The sequence below is a fragment of the Centropristis striata genome, chromosome 12 (assembly GCF_030273125.1).
Source record: "Centropristis striata isolate RG_2023a ecotype Rhode Island chromosome 12, C.striata_1.0, whole genome shotgun sequence".
Classification (NCBI taxonomy): Eukaryota; Metazoa; Chordata; class Actinopteri; order Perciformes; family Serranidae; genus Centropristis; species Centropristis striata.
In genome coordinates, this window is record NC_081528.1 from 772806 (window position 1) to 793183 (window position 20378).

At 40.8% G+C, this 20378-nt stretch overlaps 1 protein-coding gene across 3 annotated transcripts in view; it reads left to right on the plus strand.

Moving 5' to 3' along the window:
- The window catches only part of nfkb1 (nuclear factor of kappa light polypeptide gene enhancer in B-cells 1), a 41683-nt gene that overhangs the window by 7799 nt on the left and 13506 nt on the right, over positions 1–20378 (plus strand). For all 3 annotated transcript variants that reach the window (XM_059346987.1, XM_059346989.1, XM_059346988.1), the window contains 3 exons: positions 10645–10796; positions 16119–16282; positions 18360–18518. In XM_059346987.1, coding sequence (XP_059202970.1) covers positions 10645–10796; positions 16119–16282; positions 18360–18518 — 475 coding nt within the window. The remainder of the gene's footprint in view (positions 1–10644; positions 10797–16118; positions 16283–18359; positions 18519–20378) is intronic.

Here is a 20378-nt window from a genome sequence, read left to right on the forward strand (position 1 = left end):
GTGTCTATTTTTTGTCATTTTGTGTCTATTTTTTGGTCATTTTTGGTCATTTTGTGTCTTTTTTTGGTCATTTTGTGTCTTTTTTTGGTCATTTTGTGTCTATTTTTTGTCTATTTTTTGGTCATTTTGTGTCTTTTTTTTGGTCATTTTGTATCGTTTTTGTTGGTCCTTTTGTGTCTATTTTTTGTCATTTTGTGTCTATTTTTTGTCATTTTGTGTCTATTTTTTGTCATTTTGTGTCTATTTTTTGGTCATTTTTGGTCATTTTGTGTCTTTTTTTGGTCATTTTGTGTCTATTTTTTGTCTATTTTTTGGTCATTTTGTGTCTTTTTTTGGTCATTTTGTATCGTTTTTGTTGGTCCTTTTGTGTCTATTTTTTGGTCAACAACTTGAGAGACGTAGTTGATGATGAGAACAGACTTGAAACAACAGATTGATGATCAGATCATCATCCTGTGGGCTCAGATTGATCTTCAGGTTCAGTTATCAGAAGATGTTCAGGTCTGTTGACCTTCTGTCCCCCCCTGAACCAGACAGACTCCTCGCTAGTTGTTCTGACTCTGAGACCAGAATCAGAACTGGCTCTGATCGAGTACTCAGCGACAAACACCACCAGTTAAACAGGATTAATGATCCGTTAGTTAGATTATTTACATCGCAGCACATAGAGAGTCTGATGGTGCGTTCAGGGTCTACACCAATGTCAGAATTTTCGACGTTCTGAGCTCCAAGTTCTGACTTTCAGTGTAAATATAACACACCATAATGCACTACAGTAAGAACGTGTTAGACCCGCCTTCAAAATAAAAGCAAACACATGTAGCTTTCACAATAAGAGCACATGGATGTGTTGGCAGAGTCCACCCTTGAATTTACAAGAAGACTGTCAAAATAAGAGCCTTAAATAAAACATAGAAGAACCCTTATTCTCCTTTACAATAATTCTCTAAAATATGCAATAATTAAGATGGAATAGTTCATTAGAATGTGTGAGAGGCACCAAGTTTAGGCTTCTAGGGCAAAAATGTTCTCCGGTACCCCCAGATTTATTTATTTAAGCTGCTGGCGCACGACTGTTTTGTATAGTGTTTTATTTAAAAATAAATGTAAAAATGAAAGGGTTGAATGTGCTGTGTTAGTCATGTTTTATGTGTGTGTGTGTGTGTGTGTGTGTGTGTGTTGAAAGCCGGACTGACAGCAGGTGACATTTAAACGTGGTTCCAGTGTGACAAGTTGAGGCTAAAAATAAAATCCAGGAAGTGATTTAAACTGTTTGAAACACAAAGAAAGAATGACAGTTGATGCTCTTATTGTGAAGGAACCAGACACTAAATATATCAGTTAAATATTCTGAGACATTAAAGTCATAATAAGACAAACATGTTGAGTTGTTGCAGCTGTGATGGACTACAAGTCTTTATTTGACAGTTTGAAACTAAAACTCTGGTTTTAATTTAACCGTCTTAAGCCCAACCAGCTGATTCAGCACGTTTTACATTAATAACAGACAACATGTGTCTTTTATTGGTCAATATGTGTCTTTTTTTGGTCATTTTATTGTCATTTGTGTCTTTTTGGTCGTTTTATGTCAATTTGTGTCTTTTTTTTGTGTCATTTTTTGTCTTTTTTCTGTCATTCGAGTCTTTTTCTGGTCATTTAATGTCAATTTGTGTCTTTTTTTTTGGCCTTTGTGTCTTTTCTTGGAAAATTTTTGGACATTTTTTGTCTTTTTTTGTCTTTTTGTGTCATTTTCAGGGCATTTTTTTGTGCTCTTTCTACATTCTTGTCTCTGTGTCCTTGTAGTTCGCTGCATTATATAAAATCTACATTAATTTCTTTATAGTCTATACGTCTTTCCAACTCTGTATAAATTAGGGTCAAAAACAATGTTTTCCAACCTCCTCTGGTCCAGTTTTGGGTCTCAAATCCAGAAATTAGAGATCTTTCAGATTTGTTTGTGTTTTATTTTGAAAGGAAGATCACATTTATTAAAATCTCTTTGATTTAACCAGAAACATCAGAAACATCAGAAACATCAGAAACAGCATTGTTAGAAATCTCCCACAGACCCTGTCTGCATGTTGAGAAACCCCCCCCTACACACACACACACACACACACACACACACACACACACACACACACACACACACACACACACTGTGTCTGTGTGTACAGTGTGAGGTTATATTTCATGTTTGTGTTGTTTGGTCTGATTCTCCCACATGTTGTGACTAAACTCGGAGCAGACGGGAATCCCCAGATTCCTGACTCACTCAACAGAAATATAATAAATATAATATCTGGATCCAGACGTTAGACACGTCCCGGCACACAGGACCAGTCCCTGACGGCTCAGATCCTGAGCTTTATTATTGTTTGAGAATATTCACCTGATTTATATGTTTAGTTTGTTTGATTAGCTACGAGAGGCTGTTTACACAGAGCAGAGGGGAGAGGACAGGAGAGGCTGTTTACACAGAGAAGAGAGGAGAGGACAGGAGAGGCTGTTTACACAGAGCAGAGAGGAGAGGACAGGAGAGGCTGTTTACACAGAGCTGAGAGGAGAGGACAGGAGAGGCTGTTTACACAGAGCTGAGAGGAGAGGACAGGAGAGGCTGTTTACACAGAGCAGAGGGGAGAGGACAGGAGAGGCTGTTTACACAGAGCTGAGAGGAGAGGACAGGAGAGGCTGTTTACACAGAGCAGAGAGGAGAGGACAGGAGAGGCTGTTTACACAGAGCAGAGGGGAGAGGACCGGAGAGGCTGTTTACACAGAGCAGAGGGGAGAGGACAGGAGAGGCTGTTTACACAGAGCAGAGAGGAGAGGACAGGAGAGGCTGTTTACACAGAGCAGAGGGGAGAGGACAGGAGAGGCTGTTTACACAGAGCTGAGAGGAGAGGACAGGAGAGGCTGTTTACACAGAGCAGAGAGGAGAGGACAGGAGAGGCTGTTTACACAGAGCTGAGAGGAGAGGACAGGACAATTTTTTGTAATTTAGTGTCTTTTCAGTCAATTTGTGTCTTTTTTGCCATTGTTTTTTTGGTCGTTTTGTGTCTTTTTTTGTAATTTTGTGTCTTTTTTTTGTCGTTTTGTGTCTTTTTTGGGTAATTTTGTGTCTTTTTTTTAGTCGTTTTGTGTCTTTTTTTGTAATTTTGTGTCATTTTTGGTCATTTTGTGTCTTTTTTGGTTGTTCTCTTGACTTTTTATGTCACTTTGTGTCTTTTTTGCCATTTTGTGTCTTTTTTGGTAATGTCTTGTCTTTTTTTGTTAATTTATTGTATTTTGTGTGTCTTTTTTTGGTAATTTCGTGTCTTTTTTTGTACTTTTGTGTCATTTTTTTTATGTAATTTTATATTTTTTTGTTCTCATTTTACATCTTTTTGCATTAATCTCATGTTTTTGTGGCGGTGGTGGAGAGGAGGAGCAGAGCTGCAGGAGGTGGAGCGAGATATTAACCTGTTTATTAACCTGTTTATTAACCTGTTTATTAACCTGTTTATTGAGGTGTTTATTGAGGTGAATGTTTAGAGATGAGGTCATCAGCAGGAAGCAGGAAGTACTGTACTGTGTGTGAATGTCAGATGAATGTTGAGTCTTGAGGGGAAAACCCTCCTGATGTTCTGTCTGACTCACTGGAGCTCCTCACTAATCTCTCATTATGTCACTTTTTAATTATTAAATCATCTGTTTTCTGCTTCACTTCCTGTCCACCAACTTTCCACTGATTATTATTTCACGGCTCTTTCATTTCACAATAATTTCCCCCGAAGTTTCCTGGAGAGAAGTCTGTCATTTAATTGTTTTTGTTGAGGAAAATAGGAATTCCCCTAAAAGACATTTATTATTTTTATTTATCATCTGAAACTTTTCTCTTCATATGTCTTTAATCCTGCTCTCAGTTTACATTTAAATATTTTTTAAGGACTTTTAAAAAATATTTGCATTTTTTTACACTATTAATTGTCAATTTCATGAAGAAAAAAAAATACTTATAATTTATATATACACAATTATTGTTGTTTTAAATGAGAAATTAAAGACTAGCATTTAATTAAAAAAATGTATTTGTATAAAATTATACACTTCCTTTTTTGGTTTTGAGGTTTTGAGAATAATTAGGAAATATTTATCATTAATAAATTCTTATTTAAGCTTCCTGTAGTCACATAATAAATCATTGTTACAGTGATTATAATGCAACAAAATATATTATGATGTTTAATAGCTACAGGAATAAAAAAAATCACTATGACCGTGAAAATAATGTGTATCTCGATAAAATATAACAACAAAATTGGCAAAAATCTGTTGTTAATAGTAGAAAGAAACTGTAAAAACAGAAAAAAGGCTGGAAATGTGACATTTTTTGGCCATTTTGTGTCAATACGTCAACATATACAATATGTGGATGAAACTGGTTTCACTACATTCAGGACACACACGTTTTTATATATAAATTTAGTTTTATTCACTTCTCATTTATCAGAGAAATTCAACTTTTTTCAGGTTTCTGTCATTCAAACTGTGTTTTTCTACACAAAGACTGTTGGAGTTGTTCCATAGACTTATAGATTATATATATGTATATATATTTATATAGATTTTTTTTTAGATTTTATATATATGAATATAGATTTTTATGTAGATCTTATATATATATATTTATATATATATTTTTAATGTTATTTTATATAGATTTATATAGATCTATATAGATTTTATTTAGATTTATATATGTTTATATAGATTTTTTTTTAGATTTTATATATATGAATATATATTCATATAGATTTCTATGTAGATCTTATATAGATTTATATATATTTATGTAGATTTTTATATAGATCTATATAGATTTATCTAGTTTTTATGTGTATTTATATATATTTTATGTAGATGAATGTAGATTTCTATAGATTTTAGGAGATTGTGCAGCTCTGTGTTGTTTCTTTCGTTTTACATCAGTGGAAGTTTCTGCAGAGACGAGTTGAGTTTTGGGTTAAAGAATCTAACGCAGGTCTGGACTGGCCCAGTTAATACACACACACACACACACACACACACACACACACACTCTCCTGTGCTGTTTCATGTCTGTTGGGAATTTCCTCCTGACACCCACATGTAATTAGCAGGAAGTGGAGTTGCGTCAGCAGCAGGAAGGTGTTGAGTTTCAGAGTTTCAGCTCTGAGACGAAACATTCAGAGGTGTCACATCACACACACGCACAGTCGCACACGCTTCATCAGCTTCACGCTTTAACCCCTCGCTGGCACCGTGGAGCGCCACGCCGCCACACGCAGCGCTCCACGCCGCGCTCCACGGGCTCTTTACTGTCATTTCCTCTCATTTTACGGTCTTGTTTTGGTCATTTTGTTTCTTTTTTGTTATATTCATGTCTATTGTCCTTTTGCATTTTTTTCTGTCATTTTGTATCTTTTTTGGTTATTTTTGTGTTATTTTTTTTCATTTCGTGCCTTTTTTGGTCATTTTGTGTCTTTCGTGTCTTTTTTGTCTTTTTTGTCTTGGGTCTTTTTTGTTTGTTATATTCATATCTATTGTCCTTTTGCATTTTTTTCCTGTCATTTTGTGTCTCTTTTTTTGTCTTTTTCGGTTATTTATTTATTTATTTATTTTTTAATTTCTTGCCTTTTTGTTCATTTTGTCTCTTTTTGTCTTTTTTTGTCTTTTTTTGTCTTTTTTGTCTTGGGTCTTTCTTTTTTTTTGTCTTTTTGTGTCTCTTTTTTGTCTTTTTCGGTTATTTATTTATTTATTTATTTTTTAATTTCTTGCCTTTTTGTTCATTTTGTCTCTTTTTTGTCTTTTTGTGTCTTTTTTTTGTCTTTTTCTGTCTTTTTTGTCTTGGGTCTTTCTTTTTTTTGTCTTTTTGTGTCTTTTTTGTCTTTTTTTTGTCTTTTTGTGTCTTTTTTGTCTTTTTGTCTCTTTTTTTAAACCCTGGGTTTACCCATAATGCCTTGCACGCTCGATTTCATTTTGAACCTGCAGACCGTGTGGTGTCCATGGCGATTCTTAGCCCTGTTTTAGATCCAATCAGAGAACGGGGAGGGACGGAGAGACGATGACTACTATTGGACAGATGGAAGCTTGTAGTTTTGTAGTTCTCTTACAGATCCAACATGGCTGCAGCAGACTTGAAGCTCTCTCTGGATCTGGATCTAGCTGTAGACAGAGTTCTAGATGGTTCAGAGACAAAGTTTATTTAAAAGAAGAACAACGTTTGACTTTAACTCCTTTATCTCCACCAGAAAGAAGGTTTTAGTCTCGCTGAGAAACAGGATTTAATCTACCAACTAGGACCGCTAGTGGCTAAACCCCGTTAGCGGCTAAGCTAACGGGGTTTAGCCAGACCCCGGTGGTTGTGGTCTCTACTACGTCATCTGGTATAACTGATCTGATTGGCTAAGAGCTACCTACAGACGCTTTGATAGACATTCATAGCGCCCAATAAACGGCTCTGGAGGATCATAAACCACACATGAATTACTGGTTTCAGACTAATCTCATGTGTGATCTAGTCTGGAGTTAGCCAGGCTGGTGTTCTTGGTCATTTCGTGTCTTCTTTTGGTCATTTTGCGTCTTTTTCTTTGGTGATTTTGGGTGAAAGTCCTGGTTTGTTGGCATGATTCCTGATAACTTTGCTGATAGATAGATAGATAGATAGATAGATAGATAGACTCTACCTGCTGGAAGGATCGCTGTGTGACATGCACACAAGATTAGATTTAGTCGTATGCATTGCACGTAATCAGAAGGTTTAAATCATTTCATCTGTACACAGATTGAAGAGAATGAGTCAAAAATCACCATTTAATCTGCATTCAGTGAGAACTGATTCCTTCCAGTAATAAATGCAGCTTCAGGTTTTTATTCAGATTTTATCCTCTAAAGACAGTTTGTGTTTGAGTGCATCAGGATCAGACTCAGTGTTTATCTGTGTGATCAGACTCAGGCCCCGTTTCCATGGTGACGGTCTGAACAGAAGACCTAAAGTGGCGTCTCGTCTTCACTTTTTATTCCTCGTTTAGATCAGTAGTTCTCAACCTTTTTGAGTCGCGACCCCCAATTTAACATGCATGTTTTCCGTGACCCCCGCTCACTGAACACAATCTCACACACACAGTTCAGATCACCCAAAAAAGAAACAAAATGACCAAAAGAAGGAAACAAAATGACCAAAAAAGACAGAAATTGACCACAAAATGATCAAAAAAGACACAAAATGACCAAAAAAGACACAAAATGACCCAAAAAAGAAACAAAATGACCAAAAAAGGAAACAAAATGACCAAAAAAGACACAAAATGACAAAAAAAACATACAAAATGACAAAAAAAGAAAGACATTAAATGACCAAAAAGACTAAAACACATTAACACATGAACACTTTAACACAGTGGAGACAGAGCTGACTTCCAAAATGATTTGGCGACCCCCAGAAATCATCTCACGACCCCAATTGGGGTCCCGACCCCAAGGTTGAGAACAGCTGGTTTAGACGAGCGTTTCCAGGAGGAAATCTGCTGATACGGTGATCTAAAGTGTGTGAATGTGATTGTATGCAGCCAGGCGGCATCACTTAAAGCCATAAGAGCATCTTTGGACATGTGGAAGTTTTCACGCCACACATTTTCATCAGCTACTCCTTCCACAAAGTTCTCCTCCATCACTAGATCTCCCAGGTCTCGTTCACAGCCGTCTGGCTCCTCCCACCAATCGCTGCATCCAGAATGTGATGGAGGTAATTCCAGATCCTTCTCTGTTCACTAATACTATCTGTACATATCCTGGACATTTGGTGGAAAGACTCCTGTAAGTTTATTAGAGCTGCCAGAGCAGCCTGAAGGTCCCACCATGGAAATAATCCCACGTTTCTTTATTTCCTGTCCTGGAGCATGTATGTGACGTAAACACATACGTGACGTGAGCAGATCAGATCAGAGTTTTGTGTCTTGTCAGTGTAGACGACACGCTACGGAGGAGAGGATTACACTTTTACACTTTGGAGGGTGGTTTCAGATTTTTGCGTCTTTAAGCCCCAAAAACGCTGTCACCGTCTAAACGAAAGGCACTTCCCATAAAATATTCTGTTGTTTTTACCCGCGAGCGTCCTGGTGTAAACGGGGCCTCAGTGTGTGTTGTGTGTGTGTGTGTTATGTGTGTGTGTGTGTTGGAGGAACAGAAGCTTCAGATATCAAGTGTAACATGTTAAAGTGATGAGACGGTGAAACAGTAGCAGCGCTGCAGTGTTTCTAGGAAACACTGGAAGAGGAAGTGGTGATCAGCAACCATGCTACAAACCTGCACACTCTACCTGCTGCACACACACACACACACACACACACACACACACACACACACCTATAAACACGTGCACACACACACACACACACACACACACACACACACACACAGACACACCTATAAACACGTGCGCACACACACACACACACACACACACAGACACACCTATAACCACGTGCACACACACACACACACACACACACCTATAAACACATGCACACATATACAGACACACACACATACAGATTCCTATAAACATACGCACACATAAACACACTTACTCATGCACACACGCATACATAGGGACACACATATACACAGGTACACAAACACACATGCACTCACACATTCATATGCACATGCACGCACACACACACACAAACACATGCATGCATACATGCATGCACGCACATATACACACACACACACACACACACATTCATACGCACATGCAGGCACACACACACACACACACACACACACACACACACACACACACACACACACAAATGCACACACATGCTTATACAAACACACACACACACACACACACACACACACACAAATGCACACACATGCTTATACAAACACACACACACACACACACACACACACACGTGCATACACACATGCAGGCACACACAAACATACTTACTCATGCACACACGCTTTTACATACACACATACACACACACACACAAACATGCACGCATACACACATACATACATAGAGACACACATATACACACACACACACACACACACACACACACACACACACACAGTAGAAGCGGGAGCAGAGTCTTCTCTGGTTTCCTTTATGTAAATGAGCTCAGTCAGTGTGATAACATGTAAATGATCAGGAGACGTTCAGAGACAATGACAGGAAATAAAACCACCAACTAGAAACATTAAAGTGATAAAACATCTTCTGGTTTTCAGTTCAACTGGAGTCAAACACTGTGACCTCCACTTTTATCTGCTTCCTCATTCATTTTCTCTTTCTGAAGTTTCATTTTCTGCTGTTTCACAGCTCAGAACAGGAACTGGACACTCGAGAGACCTGGTTTGAACCTGGTTTTAATCTGGTTTATAATGCAGAAACTCTCTGAATGGAAACTGATCAGCTGAAGAGAAAAATAAGACTTTTATATGAAATAGACACATTAGAAACAACCACTGTCTGTTACACATCATTCATCCAGAAGTAGGCTCAGAATAAGGAGTTAAATTCATCATTTTTCGGCTGAAGTCTGGTGAATTTCATCCACTAAATTCCCCAAAACATCAATATTTTTGGTTTTATCAACCAAAGTTATAACGTAGATATTTAAATGATTGCATATTGTTTTTATCTTTCATGTTCTGAAAACAAAGAGCGGTTTACAAACACGACAATCATTAAAGACTTTTATTTTTGGACTTTCCAGTTTTTATCACGTTTGCACAAAATCCATATCCTGTGTGCAAAAGTTCCACATTAAAAAAAACTAATATTAAGGATTAATTTATACATGAAACATCTGGAGGTGTGGACTTGGACCTGAGTTGCATTATGGGTAATGTAGGAAGAAGAACATCTGGAATGAAATAAGAAAGAAAGAGATCTCTGTTTCTGCTGCTTCAATTTTATGTCATTTTGTGCCTTTTTGTATCCTTTTTTTGTCATTTTTGGTAATTATGTGACTTTTAGTCATTTTGTGTCTTTTTTGGTCATTTTGTGACTTTCTTGATCGTTTTGTGTCTTTGTTTTTAGTCATTTTGAGTCATTTTTCTGTCATTTTGTGTCTTTTTTTGTCATTTTGTGTCTTTTCTTTGTCATTTTGTGTCTTTTGTTTGTCATTTTTTGGTCATTTTGTGTAATTTTGGGCTATTTTGCATCTTTTTCCTTTCACTTAATAATAGCAGGTTCAGTTTGTAATTTAGATTTTATCGTCACATTTGAAAGAACATCAGGAATAAAAAAGAAAGAAAGAAAGAAAGAAAGATATCTCTGTTTCTGCTGCATCAGTTTTGATCTTGACACTTTCAACAAAAACTTCAGACTGAAGTTAATCAGGCAGGTTTAGTCTGAGCCCTGGACCACCAGGACCACCAGGACCACCAGGTGTTGTAGTTCTTTAAGGTGACCTGGATCCAGCAGAGACCTGAGACGGGTCAGTCCAGGTCTCATCAGCACTTTATTCAGCTCAAAACCAGAAATACAGACAGGATTTTATTGGTTTTTACCCTGAAACATTCAGAATGTTGTGTTCTTAACACATTATTCTTCTGTGTGTGTGTGTGTGTGTGTGTGTGTGTGTGTGTGTGTGTGTGTAGATTGTGAACTACCAGGGTCCGGCCCGGGTGGTGGTCCAGCTGGTGACGGCTCTGACCCCCTTCCCTCAGCTCCACGCCCACAGCCTGGTGGGGAAACAGTGTGACAAAGGGATCTGTGTGACGGAGCTGCAGCCCAAAGACTCCTCCATCAGGTACACACACACTAATACACACTAATACACACTACACACAGCCCAAAGACTCCTCCATCAGGTACACACACACTAATACACACTGATACACACTACACACACACTACACACACTACACACACTACACACAGCCCAAAGACTCCTCCATCAGGTACACACTCACTAATACACACTAATACACACTACACACAGCCCAAAGACTCCTCCATCAGGTACACACTCACACACACACTACACACACTATACACACTACACACACACTACACACAGCCCAAAGACTCCTCCATCAGGTACACACACACTAATACACACTAATACACACTACACACAGCCCAAAGACTCCTCCATCAGGTACACACACACTAATACACACTGATACACACTACACACACACTACACACACTACACACACTACACACAGCCCAAAGACTCCTCCATCAGGTACACACTCACTAATACACACTAATACACACTACACACAGCCCAAAGACTCCTCCATCAGGTACACACTCACACACACACTACACACACTATACACACTACACACACACTACACACAGCCCAAAGACTCCTCCATCAGGTACACACACACTAATACACACTGATACACACTATACACACTATACACACACTACACACACTACACACAGCCCAAAGACTCCTCCATCAGGTACACACTCACTAATACACACTGATACACACTATACACACTATACACACACTACACACACTACACACAGCCCAAAGACTCCTCCATCAGGTACACACACACTGATACACACTGATACACACTAATACACACTACACACAGCCCAAAGACTCCTCCATCAGGTACACACACACTGATACACACTGATACACACACTACACACACACTGATACACACTACACACACTACACACACTACACACACTACACACAGCCCAAAGACTCCTCCATCAGGTACACACACACTGATACACACTGATACACACACTACACACACACTGATACACACTACACACACTACACACACTACACACACTACACACAGCCCAAAGACTCCTCCATCAGGTACACACTCACTAATACACACTATACACACACTACACACACTACACACAGCCCAAAGACTCCTCCATCAGGTACACACACACTGATACACACTAATACACACTAATACACACTACACACAGCCCAAAGACTCCTCCATCAGGTACACACACACTAATACACACTGATACACACTATACACACTATACACACACTACACACACTACACACAGCCCAAAGACTCCTCCATCAGGTACACACTCACTAATACACACTGATACACACTATACACACTATACACACACTACACACACTACACACAGCCCAAAGACTCCTCCATCAGGTACACACACACTGATACACACTGATACACACTAATACACACTACACACAGCCCAAAGACTCCTCCATCAGGTACACACACACTGATACACACTGATACACACACTACACACACACTGATACACACTACACACACTACACACACTACACACACTACACACAGCCCAAAGACTCCTCCATCAGGTACACACACACTGATACACACTGATACACACACTACACACACACTGATACACACTACACACACTACACACACTACACACACTACACACAGCCCAAAGACTCCTCCATCAGGTACACACTCACTAATACACACTATACACACACTACACACACTACACACAGCCCAAAGACTCCTCCATCAGGTACACACACACTGATACACACTGATACACACACTACACACACACTACACACACTACACACACTACACACAGCCCAAAGACTCCTCCATCAGGTACACACACACACTGATACACACTACACACACTGATACACACTAATACACACTAATACACACAGCCCAAAGACTCCTCCATCAGGTACACACACACTAATACACACTAATACACACTAATACACACTAATACACACAGCCCAAAGACTCCTCCATCAGGTACACACTCACTAATACACACTAATACACACACTACACACAGCCCAAAGACTCCTCCATCAGGTACACACACACTAATACACACTAATACACACTAATACACACAGCCCAAAGACTCCTCCATCAGGTACACACTCACTAATACACACTAATACACACACTACACACAGCCCAAAGACTCCTCCATCAGGTACACACTCACTAATACACACTAATACACACTACACACACTACACACAGCCCAAAGACTCCTCCATCAGGTACACACACACACTGATACACACTGATACACACTACACACACTACACACACTACACACAGGCCAAAGACTCCTCCATCAGGTACACACACACTAAAACACACTGATACACACTACACACACTACACACACTACACACAGCCCAAAGACTCCTCCATCAGGTACACACTCACTAAAACACACTGATACACACTACACACACTACACACACTACACACACTACACACAGCCCAAAGACTCCTCCATCAGGTACACACTCACTAATACACACTGATACACACTACACTCACTACACACACTAATACACACACTACACACAGCCCAAAGACTCCTCCATCAGGTACACACTGACTAATACACACTAATACACACTACACACACTACACACACTACACACAGCCCAAAGACTCCTCCATCAGGTACACACACACTAAAACACACTAATACACACTACACACACTACACACACTACACACAGCCCAAAGACTCCTCCATCAGGTACACACTGACTAATACACACTAATACACACTACACACACTACACACACTACACACAGCCCAAAGACTCCTCCATCAGGTACACACTCACTGATACACACTATACACACACACACACTACACACACTACACACACACTACACACACTAGACACAGCCCAAAGACTCCTCCATCAGGTACACACTCACTGATACACACTATACACACACACACTACACACACTACACACACACTACACACACTACACACAGCCCAAAGACTCCTCCATCAGGTACACACTCACTGATACACACTATACACACACACACACACACTACACACACTACACACACACTACACACACTAGACACAGCCCAAAGACTCCTCCATCAGGTACACACTCACTGATACACACTATACACACACACACACACACACTACACACACTACACACACACTACACACACTAGACACAGCCCAAAGACTCCTCCATCAGGTACACACTCACTGATACACACTATACACACACACACACACACACACACACACTACACACACTACACACACACTACACACACTACACACAGCCCAAAGACTCCTCCATCAGGTACACACTCACTGATACACACTATACACACACACACACACACACACACACTACACACACTACACACACACTACACACACTACACACAGCCCAAAGACTCCTCCATCAGGTACACACTCACTGATACACACTATACACACACACACACACACACTACACACACTACACACACACTACACACACTACACACAGCCCAAAGACTCCTCCATCAGGTACACACTCACTGATACACACTATACACACACACACACACACTACACACACTACACACACACTACACACACTAGACACAGCCCAAAGACTCCTCCATCAGGTACACACTCACTGATACACACTATACACACACACACACACACTACACACACTACACACACACTACACACACTACACACAGCCCAAAGACTCCTCCATCAGGTACACACTCACTGATACACACTGATACACACTACACACACTACACACACACTACACACAGCCCAAAGACTCCTCCACACACACTCACTGATACACACTGATACACACTACACACACTACACACACACTACACACACACTACACACACTACACACAGCCCAAAGACTCCTCCATCAGGTACACACACACTACACACACTACACACTACACACACTACACACAGCCCAAAGACTCCTCCATCAGGTACACACTCACTGATACACACTAATACACACTACACACACACTACACACACTACACACAGCCCAAAGACTCCTCCATCAGGTACACACTCACTGATACACACTACACACACTACACACAGCCCAAAGACTCCTCCATCAGGTACACACTCACTAATACACACTGATACACACTACACACACACTACACACACTACACACAGCCCAAAGACTCCTCCATCAGGTACACACTCACTAATACACACTGATACACACTACACACACACTACACACACTACACACACTACACACACACTACACACACTACACACACACTACACACACTAATACACACTACACACACTAATACACACTACACACAGCCCAAAGACTCCTCCATCAGGTACACACACACACACTGATACACACTACACACACACACACACACACACACACAGCCCCCCACCCCCCTGTAGTTGTGTACCTGTGTTTGGCTGACAGGTGTGTGTGTCCTCAGCTTGTCTAACTGAAGGTGTGTGTGTCCTCAGCTTGTCTAACTGAAGGTGTGTGTGTCCTCAGCTTGTCTAACTGAAGGTGTGTGTGTCCTCAGCTTGTCTAACTGAAGGTGTGTGTGTCCTCAGCTTGTCTAACTGAAGGTGTGTGTGTCCTCAGCTTGTCTAACTGAAGGTGTGTGTGTCCTCAGCTTGTCTAACTGAAGGTGTGTGTGTCCCCAGCTTGTCTAACTGAAGGTGTGTGTGTCCTCAGCTTGTCTAACTGAAGGTGTGTGTGTCCTCAGCTTCCCTAACTGAAGGTGTGTGTGTCCTCAGCTTGTCTAACTGAAGGTGTGTGTGTCCCCAGCTTGTCTAACTGAAGGTGTGTGTGTCCCCAGCTTGTCTAACTGAAGGTGTGTGTGTCCCCAGCTTGTCTAACTGAAGGTGTGTGTGTCCTCAGCTTGTCTAACTGAAGGTGTGTGTGTCCTCAGCTTGTCTAACTGAAGGTGTGTGTGTCCTCAGCTTGTCTAACTGAAGGTGTGTGTGTCCTCAGCTTGTCTAACTGAAGGTGTGTGTGTCCTCAGCTTGTCTAACTGAAGGTGTGTGTGTCCTCAGCTTCCCTAACTGAAGGTGTGTGTGTCCTCAGCTTGTCTAACTGAAGGTGTGTGTGTCCTCAGCTTGTCTAACTGAAGGTGTGTGTGTCCTCAGCTTGTCTAACTGAAGGTGTGTGTGTCCCCAGCTTGTCTAACTGAAGGTGTGTGTGTCCTCAGCTTGTCTAACTGAAGGTGTGTGTGTCCCCAGCTTGTCTAACTGAAGGTGTGTGTGTCCTCAGCTTGTCTAACTGAAGGTGTGTGTGTCCTCAGCTTCCCTAACCTGGGGATCCTCCACGTGACCAAGAAGAACGTGGCGAAGACTCTGGAGGAGAGGATGATGGAGGCCTTCAGGCTGGGATACAACTGTGGAGTCACCATCCACCCCGAGGTGGACGCCCTGCAGGGGGAGGTCCGGGCCCCCCGGGACCTCTCAGGTACGCTGCTCCACCTGTGTGAGTGTGTGTGTGTGAGGACACACACACAGGACACACACACACAGGACACACACACACACACACACACACACACATGTGTGAGTGTACTTTCTAGTTATTATGTGACCTGTGAGTGTGTGTTTTCTAGTTATTATCTGACCTGTGAGTGTGTGTCTGTCCTGTTATTGTCTGACCTGTGTTTGTGTGTCTGTCCTGTTATTATCTGATCTGTGGTTGTGTGTCTGTCCTGTTATTGTCTGACCTGTGAGTGTGTGTCTGTCCTGTTATTATCTGATCTGTGAGTGTGTGTCTGTCCTGTTATTGTCTGACCTGTGGTTGTGTGTCTGTCCTGTTATTATCTGATCTGTGAGTGTGTGTCTGTCCTGTTATTGTCTGACCTGTGTTTGTGTGTCTGTCCTCAGACCACCAGCGAGTTATTATCTGAGCTGTGAGTGTGTGTTTTCCAGTTATTGTCTGACCTGTGGTTGTGTGTCTGTCCTGTTATTGTCTGACCTGTGGTTGTGTGTTTGTCCTGTTATTATCTGACCTGTGGTTGTGTGTCTATCCTGTTATTGTCTGACCTGTGAGTGTGTGTTTTCTAGTTATTATCTGACCTGTGAGTGTGTGTCTGTCCTGTTATTATCTGATCTGTGAGTGTGTGTCTGTCCTGTTATTGTCTGACCTGTGTTTGTGTGTCTGTCCTGTTATTATCTGATCTGTGGTTGTGTGTCTGTCCTGTTATTGTCTGACCTGTGAGTGTGTGTCTGTCCTGTTATTATCTGATCTGTGAGTGTGTGTCTGTCCTGTTATTGTCTGACCTGTGGTTGTGTGTCTGTCCTGTTATTATCTGATCTGTGAGTGTGTGTCTGTCCTGTTATTGTCTGACCTGTGTTTGTGTGTCTGTCCTCAGACCACCAGCGAGTTATTATCTGAGCTGTGAGTGTGTGCTTTCCAGTTATTGTCTGACCTGTGGTTGTGTGTCTGTCCTGTTATTGTCTGACCTGTGGTTGTGTGTTTGTCCTGTTATTATCTGACCTGTGGTTGTGTGTCTATCCTGTTATTGTCTGACCTGTGAGTGTGTGTTTTCTAGTTATTATCTGACCTGTGAGTGTGTGTCTGTCCTTAATTATCTGATCTGTGAGTGTGTGTCTGTCCTGTTATTGTCTGACCTGTGTTTGTGTGTCTGTCCTGTTATTATGTGATCTGTGGTTGTGTGTCTGTCCTGTTATTGTCTGACCTGTGTTTGTGTGTCTGTCCTGTTATTATCTGATCTGTGAGTGTGTGTCTTTCCTGTTATTGTCTGACCTGTGGTTGTGTGTCTGTCCTGTTATTATCTGATCTGTGAGTGTGTGTGTGTCTGTCCTGTTATTGTCTGACCTGTGTTTATGTGTCTGTCCTCAGACCACCAGCGAGTTATTATCTGAGCTGTGAGTGTGTGTTTTCCAGTTATTGTCTGACCTGTGGTTGTGTGTCTGTCCTGTTATTGTCTGACCTGTGTTTGTGTGTTTGTCCTTTTATTATCTGACCTGTGGTTGTGTGTCTATCCTGTTATTGTCTGACCTGTGAGTGTGTGTTTTCTAGTTATTGTCTGACCTGTGAGTGTGTGTTTTCTAGTTATCTGACCTGTGAGTGTGTGTTTTCTAGTTTTTATCTGACCTGTGAGTGTGTGTTTTCTAGTTATCTGACCTGTGAGTGTGTGTTTTCTAGTTTTTATCTGACCTGTGAGTGTGTGTTTTCTAGTTATCTGACCTGTGAGTGTGTGTTTTCTAGTTTTTATCTGACCTGTGAGTGTGTGTTTTCCTGTTATTGTCTGACCTGTGTTTGTGTGTCTGTCCTGTTATTGTCTGACCTGTGTTTGTGTGTCTGTCCTGTTATTGTCTGACCTGTGTTTGTGTGTCTGTCCTGTTATTGTCTGACCTGTGGTTGTGTGTCTGTCCTGTTATTGTCTGACCTGTGTTTGTGTGTCTGTCCTGTTATTGTCTGACCTGTGAGTGTGTGTCTGTCCTGTTATTATCTGACCTGTGGTTGTGTGTCTGTCCTGTTATTGTCTGACCTGTGTTTGTGTGTGTGTCCTCAGACCACCAGCGCTCTGTGATCAGCAGCACGGCGTCCCTGCAGGCTAAAGAGATGGACCTGTCTGTGGTGCGTCTCATGTTCACAGCCTTCCTCCCCGACAGCGACGGAGGATTCTCCAGGCGGCTGGAGCCGGTCGTCTCCGAGCCCATCTACGACAGCAGTGAGTCTCACGGACACACAGCCGGACACCGATCCCTTATCTCATAGCTGTTAGAGCCCGCACATGTACTGGTGAAGCTGGTTTCAGTTTGGTGGCTTCAGATCATCAGAAAGATGTTTCACATTCACAGCTCATCACCAACCAGGTCACTTTAAGAAAATATATGATAGGATTTTTTTTTCATAAGTGTCTCTTTATGGTCAGTTTATGTCTTTTTTTGGTTATTTTATGTCTTTTTTTTAGTCATTTTTGAAGCTATTTTTGGTCATTTTGTGTCTTTTTTTTGTCATTTTGTGTCTTTTTTTTGTCATTTTGTGTCTTTTTTGGTCATTTTATGTATTATTTTGTTCATTTTCTGTCTTTTTGTGGTCATTTTTGTCTTTTTTGTCATTTTATCTCTTTTTGGTCATTTTGTGTCTTTTTGGGTCATTTTGGGTCTTTTTTGCTCATTTTATGTATTTTTCTGGTCATTTTGTGGACATTTTCTGTCTTTTTGTGGTCATTCTTGTATTTTATTGGTCATTTTGTGTTGTTTTTTGGTCATTTTGATCTCTTTTTAGTCATTTTATGTCATTTTTGGGTCATTCCTGATAACTTTGCTGATAGAGGACTCCTCTACCTGCTGGAAGGATCGCTGTATGACATGCACGCTAAATTAGATTTAGTCGTATGCATTGCACGTAATCAGAAGGTCTGAAATCATTTTATCTGTACACAGATTGAAGAGAATGAGTCAAAAATCACCATTAAATCTGCATTCAGTGAGAACTCATTCCTTCCAGTAATAAATGCAGCTTCAGGTTTTTATTTAGATTTTATCGTCTAGAGACAGTTTGTGTTTTACCTGTCTGTCTGTCTGTCTGTCTGTCTCTCTGTCTGTCTGTCTGTAGCTGAGGGGTTCTCATTTGCATAAAACGGGCAAAGTTTGGCACCAAACGTTTGCACTTTATCCCATTTAAATATGTGCACATAGTTCAGAAAAACCTGATGCAGGAAGCTAAGAGATGTTTGAATCTGAAACAGAGAAACAGTTTGTCTTTTTGTTCATTTTATGTCTTATCTCCTCATTTTATGTCCTTTTTTGGTCATTTTGTGTTTTTTTTTTGCTCATTTTGTGTCCGTTTTTGGTAATGTTATGTCTTTTTCAGTCACTTTGACTTTTTTTGAGTATTTTTTTGGTCATTTTGTGTCTTTTTTGGTCATTTTTGGTCGTTTTATGTCTTGTTTTTGTAATTTTATGTCTTTTTGGTCTTTTTCAGTCATTTCGTGACTTTTCCTCCTAAAGACAGTTTGTGTTTTACCTGTCTGTCTGCAGCTGAGGGCTTCTCATTTGCATAAAACGGGCAGTTTGCCACCAAGCGTTTGCCTCATTGACCTCATTTAAATATGTGCAAACTGCACATAGCTGCAGGCCACTCTGTCGGTTTGTTTTTATTGAATCTGTGCAGGTTAATCAGCCACTCAGTGGTTTTATACGTCTGTCATAAAGTGTTTATTGGAGGGTGGAGGAGTCAGCTCACTGCTCTTTATGGGAGAAGTTCTGCTTCTTTAAGCAGCTCTGATCTGTTTTATCTGTTTTAAACTGTTTTACAACAGAAGCTCCATGGTCCTGATCAGAAACAAACTGTCAGTTATTCCAAGAGCATTAAACTGAACTCCCCTCTGACTCTGAGCTGAGACTAGCTGAGGATCAGTGAGGTCGAGTCAGCTCGCCTGGTTTCATTTCCCTCTTCCTGCTCGCTGGGTTTCCGTCGCTGCAGCTTCCTCTCAGACGACTGATTCATCCATTCAGCTCCGAGCTGCACTTTCACTTTACACCAACTCTCTCAACTCTCTAAAGGCTGCAGCTTTAAACACTTC